This window comes from Mytilus galloprovincialis, chromosome 3, assembly GCF_965363235.1.
Source record: "Mytilus galloprovincialis chromosome 3, xbMytGall1.hap1.1, whole genome shotgun sequence".
Classification (NCBI taxonomy): domain Eukaryota; kingdom Metazoa; phylum Mollusca; class Bivalvia; order Mytilida; family Mytilidae; genus Mytilus; species Mytilus galloprovincialis.
The window spans coordinates 72,526,535-72,535,732 of record NC_134840.1 but is presented as its reverse complement, the minus strand read 5'-3'; the positions used below and the strand labels follow the sequence as shown (position 1 = coordinate 72,535,732).

General features: G+C 32.2%; 1 protein-coding gene across 1 annotated transcript; it reads right to left on the bottom strand.

Annotated features, from left to right (window-relative positions):
- Positions 1 to 859: 859 nt before the first annotated feature.
- Positions 860 to 1,375, bottom strand: LOC143066790 (uncharacterized). The gene has a single exon (XM_076239601.1). The coding sequence runs from the start codon at positions 1,373 to 1,375 to the stop codon at positions 860 to 862; it is 516 nt and encodes a 171-aa protein (XP_076095716.1).
- Between the last annotated feature and the right edge of the window lie 7,823 nt (positions 1,376 to 9,198).

The window sequence follows — 9,198 nt, the reverse complement described above, 5'->3', positions numbered from 1 at the left end:
TACAATAATACAGGTCTTACTAATGATTTATATAGGTGTATTTTTGTTTTTCGGCCAATTCCTCTTGCATACCATATATTTCTTATGCGATGGAATGTCCCTCTTGCTTTCTGTATTCTGTTTTTGATGTCACAACTGCCTCCTCCCTCTTTGTCCATGACTTGTCTCCCAGGTATGTGAATTTGTCTACATCTTCTATTTTCTGATCGTATAACGTTATCAACTCTTTATTCTTTGTTTGCTGGGATCTCAGAGTTTTACATTTTTTGGGGTTAAGTTTCACTCCAACTCTGTCAGCTTCAGTTGTTAATTTCTGTGTTTTTTCATCAAGGTCGCTAAATTTTGAGGAAAGAAGTGCGATGTCATCAGTAAAGTCAAGATCTTCTAGAACAGTATTAAAGTTCCATCGTATCCCTCTTGCTTTGTCTGCAGTTGTTTTCCGCATGATCCAGTCTATGACTAGAAGGAAAAGAAAACCTGACATAACGCATCCCTGTTTCACTCCTGATTTTATCTCAAACCATTCTGATGTTTCTCCCTAATCGATGACCGAACACTTAAATCCTTTATATATCTCCTTTATGGTTCTTATTATCTTGTCTGGTATTCCATAGCTCTTCTTGATATACCATAGACTCTCTCAGTGGACTGAGTCAAATGCTTTTTCGAAGTCTATAAAAAGTATTATTAAAGCTGCCCTCCATTCATTTGTTTGCTCGAGAATGTTTTAAAGGATAAAAATCTGCTCAGTTGTTCCTCTTTTTGGTCTAAATCCTGCCTGCTCATTCCTCGATCTCTTGTCTATTCCTTCCGTTATTCTTTCTATTAACATTCTGCAGAAAACTTTACTGAAAACAGGTCAAAGAGTCACTTCCTTCCAGTTGTTACAATCTGTCATATCGCCCTTCTTAAAGATCTTACAGATCAATCCCTTTCTCCAGTCTGATGGCCAATTTTCTTCTTCCAATAGGCTGTTAAATATTTCTGCCATTTTCTCTGCTGTAAGGTCGATGTCTGCCTTTATAAGCTCTGGTGTTACACTATCTATTCCTGCTGACTTCCCATTTTGTGTCTTCTTCAGTGCCCTTTTAACTTCAGCTACTGTCCATTCTCCTAGATCGATCTCCTCTATTATAATTTCAGCCAAATCTACACCTTCCTCTGAAATTGGATGAAGAGGATCTTGCCTATTTAAAACTTCACTAAAATGTTCTACCCATCTATTCAATATATCATTTCTTTCACTTTTCAGTTCTCCTTCTTTACTTTTTACTCCTGTCTGTTGCCTCTTTCCTTCACCTGTTAGTATTTTAGTGATGTTATAAAGCTCTTTGCTTCTGCCATTTTCTGCTGCTTTTTCTGCATCTTCAGCCATCATATTGTACCACTTCCTTTTATCCTCTCTGGCACTTTTCTTAACCCCTTTATTTTTCTGCTTGTATTCTTCACTGAGTCTCACTTTTAATCTTTCCGATCTTGTTCCTTCTAATTTATTTTTAATTTATTTTCTTTCATCAACCATTTTCCATGTATTGTTGGTTATCGATGGTTTACTGATCTTTTTACTGCTCCCCAATACCTGTTTAGCTGCCTCAGTGTATATCTCTACTGCACCTTCATATTTCAACACTGGATCTTCTATGTTACCTTCTTCTAGTACGTGGAATCTGTTTCTCACTTCAATATTGTACTATTTCCTTACATCCATATTTTTTAGCTTGTTTAGGTCATATCTCTCTCTTTTGCATTTGTTCTTGTCACCTTTATTTCTTGCCAGTTTGAGTCTGATCTTAGACCTTACTAAGTAGTGGTCAGTATACACATCTGCTCCTCTAATTACTCTTGTATGCAATATTGATGTCCTCATGTACCCTCGTACCATTATATGATCTATTTGGTTTGTTGTTTTTCCATCAGGGGATTTCCATGTTACTTTATGTATTTCCTTATGTGGGAAAATGGAGCCTGTTATGATGAGGCCATTGATTTGGCAGAAATTACATAATAATTCACCATTTTCATTAATTGTCCCACATCCATGTTTTCCTAACATCTCTTGCATATGGCTATTGTCTTTGCCTACTTTTGCGTTCAGGTCACCCATAACTATAAGCATATCATTCTTATTGCAGGATGAAACATTGTCTTGTAGTTGTTGGTAAAATGTTTCTCTCTCTTCCTCGTTTGCATCATTTGTTGGAGCATATGCTTGAATAACTGTCAGTTTCTTATACTTTGAATAGAATCTTGCATTTATTATTCTCTTGTTGATTGGTGTCCATTCCATCAATGATTTCTTAGCTCTTTCATTCATCATTATGGCTTCTCCCTTGACTTGATGTTCATCATCACCAACATAGATCACTGTGTCTCCACTTTGAAGCTTGGTTTCACCTTATCCTTTCCATCTACTCTCACTGATACCTAGTATGTCCATACCATAATTTTTCATTTCCTTCGCTACTTGTGCTGCTTTTGATATGTCTGCCATTGTTCTAACATTCCAACATCCTATATACATATTCTGTTTTGGCGCTACTATGGAACCGATCGGCTTTTGTGCTTCCTTTCGGCTTTCCCCCAAATGTGTCACGTTTGGTTCCTCAGCAGTACACCCATCTTGGGTTTCTTCAGCGTTTCTGGTTTCTGTAACAAGTTCTTTTTTACAGAGTTGGGTAGTTAGCCCAACGTCCAACCTCCACTCTGGTGGGCCGGGTTTTCTCTCTGGGTAGTCCTTCCCGTAGATGATTGCATTACTCTGCTAACGAATTGCATCTGTCCGGATTTCTTTCTGGGTTGTCTCCCATAGCCTTTGACTTTCCACAGTCACCCACAAGGCAGTGGGGCTATTTTCCCATAGCTGGGGTTTGGTTTGCAGGCACCAGGGCGTGTCCACTCACCGGTGGGCCTAGCATGCCGTGCATCTAGGGGCCAAACCTCCTGCGAGACCTTGTGGTTTTGCCTGGGGCCGTGAGGTGCCCAGTTTCCATCGATCACCTCGTGGAGGATAAAAATCACTATATAACAGATATACATGACAAAACTAAAGTATTAACAAATAACAGAATAAAAAAACGGATTCATTACCAAAACCAACATATTCCAACACAAAAAACTGACACACCGAGTTATGCAAGGTCTCAACGAAAAAGTGACGTCACATTTGAAATTGTAAAAAAAGCACAAAAATGATGTCACATTTGAAAAACTAAAACAGCACACACAAAAAGACGTCACATTTGAATGACTAAAATTATTTATAAAAAAATAGATAGAATTAGGTTGATGGATTTCCAAAATTTCCCTCAGAGATTTAACACTCGCATATAGATTAGCGAGATGAATCAAGTTCATTTTTTTCATTATAATTTACAGTTTAACATAGTTATAATGCAAATTTATATTTGTATAAACCTTAACATGCTTATTAAGCTATCCTAGTATTAAAAAAAAATAGAAATAAAAAAAAGAAGAAGAGAAATGTAGATAATAAGCTATCCTAGTATTAAAATTAAAAAAAAAAGAAATGAAAAAAAAGTTGCGAAATGTAGAGAGAGATAAGTAAGTTTTGAAAAAAAAGTTAATATTGCTCTGGTATTTCTTCACCACTTTTATCCTCATTGCTCTTCAACTTAGTACTTGTTTTGCTTTATAAATATTTTGAAATGAGCGTCATTGATGAGTCTTATGTAGACGAAACGCGCGTCTGGCGTACTAAATTATAATCCTAGTACCTTTCATAACTATAAGTGATTGATTGTTGCCTGCTTATTAGCCATTGACTTATATAATTCTAGTATAATTGGTATGTTCTGAAACTGGAAATTCGAATTTTGCGATTTCTATCACAAAAGAAAAGATTTGACACTCGCATATAGATTAGCGAGATGAATCAAAGCGATTCATGTCTAAAATGCCTTTTTTACTCGCTTTATTAAACTTTGTTATCGTCATGTGCCGTTAAATAATTTCAACGAGGTTGTGTTAAATCTTCATAATTTATTAAATTGATAGAAATGGACACACAAATATATATTCAAACGACTAACACACTTTTTTTTAACATGAAACTAAGTAGATTTACATTATTGCATCTATTAGCATTGCATTAAGACGACAGACACTAATGATACTAACTTTTCTTAATTTATCTAGGAAATCCATCAAACTTGGTAATAAGTAATAAGACAGATGACAAAATTACTACAGTTGAAGGAAAAGGACATAATTTAGAATGTAGGGTGACCAGTGGACAACCTGGCGGCAATATTACATGGTCTACGGACGGAGTTGTCGTTGCAAGAAATGAACCAAGTTTTGTTAGTCACAGGTTAACGCCTAAAAGATATGATAATGGAAAGATATTCAAATGTGAAGCTTTTAACAGCGACGGTGAGAAAATATTGGAATCATTTGTCCGTATTGAAGTCTTTTGTAAGTTCATTTGTTTTTATTATAATTTACACTTTAACATAGTTATAATATTAACATTTAAATGCTTAGTTATCTATCCTTGTAATAAAATAATTAAAAAAAAATAGAAATAAAATACTTAAGAAAAGAACTAGAGAAATGTTTCTGCTCATAAGTAAATTTTCATTAGCTATAACAAGACCAACTGCCTCAAAACGTCATTCAGCTGTTCTGTGTGATTGTTGAAGGCTTTATAATATATGTAATAAAGGATTGTAGGGCATTTCGGACAAAAACGATATAATTTGTATTCAAAAAGACATTATGTAGGTTTACTCTCAGCAGAGTTTGTTTTTGGATAATTCCTCCTTCTTTTTCTTTTTACTCAAACTAAATTATATTAACGATTTTGAGGTATCTTAAGGGATTTATAGCATAGTTATTTAGGTGAAAAATTTAACAATTATTGTTTGAATCCGATGGTTAACACATGTAACTTTGCATTTTGAGTATATGTATATATATTTTATAAAAATGACCATTATCTGAAATAAGTTGCGTTTTTTTTCTCATGTGATGAGCTGTATAATAAGAGGACATATCAAAGAATAATAGTATATGTTTGTTCATAAAGAGTATACCATTATCTTTAATAATACCACCTATTTTAAAATCGTTATTTGGAAGTCTTCTGCGATATTGTTGTTCTAACCTTAGTAATTAACTTACATTCATACACCCGCCGAAACCTTTTACCTCTCAGCTAATTTCTTTTTGAAAACTTGTACAATTAAACTAAAAATCGATTAACATAGTTACAAATATCATTGTTATAAACACTATATTTTTCATTATCATATTCCACATTATGATTAATGTTTGTTATAATAATGACAAACTCGTCGCTTTTGTTAATTCAGATATTCCAAAGATAACATTCAGTCCTAGTAAAACGGTTAATGTAAAAGAAGGCAAGGAAGCGCATCTGATCTGCCAAAATGATGGGAACGATCCAGACACAACTACTTTCTGGAAAACAGAACGTACAGAAACAATTATCTCAAACAATGATACATTAAAGTTTAAAAGGGTTATACGGACAAATGCCGGCCTATACATATGCACGGTTCAAACAAAAGCCGGTGTTTATAAAGAAAATGCAAATGTTGTTGTGCAATGTAAGTAATGAATTACACGTTATGGAAAAATGGTAAAGTAGGCGTTATATCTTATTTTCACATTTTATATAAGTAATTTTCGAAATAAAAAGACTCCCCCCCCTTTATCATTATATACTCAAGCTCAAAGAAACAACATACCTGAAACCAATTTGTTTATAAAATAAAGTAATGTAACATCTGAAAAAAAAATATGAAGCAGAAGCTAAGATTATAGATATTTAAATAAACCAAAATAAAAAAGATAGTATTTGAATATTGTTAAATGTCGGATATAGTGTGAATACTCTTATCAAACTAATCTATCAATAGTTGAAGAAGCAATAAGTCAAGACATTATATATTTATATGTTAGCGTTACTAAGTTTCTACCACGCTTTTAGTGGATAATTGGTGGGACTGTTAAAACCTGACCTTGCTCTCATATAAACATAAATATAACACACCAGGTCATATTTACATTTAAGGAATAATCACATATTTTCAATTGATAATTGATGTATAAACTTGGACGATAAACTCTCTTACTAAATAAATGTCGGAATTATATGTAAAGTTTGTTAGTAAGCGAAAAAGTTTACATACCAGTAACCCGTGAACGTGCATTATAATTCTTAACGCAAACAATTGCTATTGTTGTCTTTCAATTTGAACATTCTTGGAATTTTTAAAGAACTCAATTCTATAGTATCATATATGCTTATCACAATGAAATGGGCACTACTCTTAACATTGACAATAAAAGACTTTCGAAATGTCAACCAAGGAAACGAACTGTACAAATTCAATTATTTGTAAATGTTCAAATCACACATTATAACTGTAACGGCTTTTCAGTCCCAACCATTTATAATATTTAGATCGACGTGTACTTTATAATTTTGCAGTCTTTATAATTATTATGATATGTTTCATTTCGTTGTGCAACTAAACTCAGAGTTTTGTTGAAATTTCAGATGCTCCAACTATCGATCTTCTATATTTTCCGACAGAAAGAAAAATGGAGTGTATTCCTAGTGGTGTCCCCGATAGATACGAATATAAGGACTGGGAACATACAACAGAATACAACGATCATCTAAGGTTTTTACCGATAACTAAAGAAGGGAATAACGCAATTTTAACTATTCCTAAACATAAGACTGGAAAAGATCATCAACGAGATCGAGGTTTATACATTTGTCGGGCTTCGAATAACATATCATCAAGTGATGGAATGTTTGTTGTGAAAAAGTACAATTTGAATTTTAAGGGTAAGTTTATTTTACTTATTTTTTATTTGTGATTAAGAACATATATATTGTGAAAACAATTATGTATTCGTTAGAAAGCAACCATTTTGCGTTTTATAATTGCAGAGAAGAATAATAACAAAAGCAGGATGGTTAATTTTACAAACGTCAAATCAAGGGTGAACCATGGTCTAAAAGATTTAGACAGGATTGATGTGTTATTCAACTGATTATGAGATGTAATGTTATGTTTTGTTTAAAATCAACTGAATTACAATCACATAAAGATCAACAAACTACTTATCAAAGACAAACATAATTAACAATATTTTTTGAAGAACTAGTACAAGACAAGATCAAATTGATAAAAACTCCAAAAATATTTAGTGAATCTTTATTTTATGGATGCACACCATATTGAGATTGCAATGGCTAAGAGTAAAATTATTGTAAACAAAATAATATCATCAGGCCTGATTGAAGTAACAAAGCTATAAATAAGGGTATTTTTCAAAGTGGTTTAACCAAAAAGAAGATCCATTGTCTTTATTACTACTTTTGTATATTGTTTTAATAGGAAATTTATGTGTTCATGAAAGGATACAATCGGTACTAAGATTTAAATGTTTTTTTACAATCATGACAAACTGTTTAAAACTTCCCATAGAATTAGTTGTGATATTGATATCAATGAAATCTTACTTCTTTTGGCACCTTACATTATTAATTAGTTTACAAATGTTTATATTTTTGCTGAATTTCTTGTACCTTTGAGCCTCCTTAATGATGCATTTTGTAACGTCAGTTTTTGTAGTTAATTTTCATTACTTTTACAATTTGTCTTGCCATGTAGTACACAATTATAATACATGTAATATGCTTAAAATTGAAAAATACACTTTGTTTATTTTTCTATAATATCAACTTTTTTTAGGCACACCTTACTTTGTCAGCTCTTCTGAAAACACTCAATATGGAGTTTATCTCAAAACTGCAAAGATTGAGATAAAGTTTATTAGTGTTCCCGAATATAGCAGTTACGACGTATATAAGAATGAAAGCAGATTCACAGGATATAATGAATCCGTTCACAGAAATATGAATCTGACGGATACTGTATATGGAAAAAATGTGTCGGTGAAAGGAAACATCATATCTTTACAGATAAAAATAGACACTTTAGATGATTTTAACCTGTATAAAGTAGTTGTCAAGAATGCAGAAGGATCCTCACACCATACAATAAATCTTGTTTCTGCAAGTAAGTTCAAACTTATGATTCTAATAAAAAAAATATAATTACTAGTATAAAAATAATCAAACATTTTTAATTTTTTTTTTCGCTGTTTAAAATTTATGTTTTTGTGTTATTTGTTGTGCAAATCAGATGAATTACATTAAAGAACGTTTACATTTGATCATGAAGTTGTCCTGTGCACGTGATTACACATATCAAAAGTATAGCTCTTCTATATTGTTCTTGATAATATTTCAACTTAACTGTATATCTCGGATGTATTTCGGATGTATTTCAAAATAACAGATACTTAACATAGAAACATTGTTTTAATTTTCTGTAGGTGCTCCATTCTTGCCAAAGAATGTTGGAACAGAAGCAAAACAAACTCAGATCTCTGTTTGGTGGACACCAGGATTTGATGGTGGTTATCTTCAATGGTTTATAGTTGAATATAAAGTAAAAGAAGAAATATATTGGAACAATCAAACAACACATTTATCGAACTCGGCAGTTATTGGCGGATTGCAACCTGCAACTAAATACCTTATTCGAATGTTTGCAAGAAACATGATCGATGATAGTAATAGGACAGAAGAAATCGTAGTCCAAACAGGTAATGCTGTAATTTAGTAAATGAATTTGAGAACAAACCTATTAATTATTTTTAATTTGATTCAAATCATATGATTTTGCAAAACAGATCCCGATCTGCAGTGAATATTTCGATTGAGATGGTATACTAGTAATGTACAAAAATGTTACAAGAATTTGTCTTGTATCACAAATAAGAAACTTGATACTAATTGATGTAAAACATTGTATTGTGATATGTTTTTGTTAGTGACTGCCCTGCTTTTTTTTTTTTAAATATAATCTCTATTCTATAATAATCTGAATCGAAATATGTTTTTTTTCTATATTCTTGAACATAGATAAGAGGGACTCGGAAACGAACTCTCCTGCTATTGTTAGTTTATTCGCTGTTTTACTGTGTTTGCTTATAGCTGCTGCGTATTTCAGAAGAGGTAAGTGCAATTTAGATAGATAAGAATTTTCTTACGATGATTTAATGTGAAATTTACCGTTTATAATTTTGCATTGTTTTGAAATTAACTCTAGAAGGAAACATCATTTG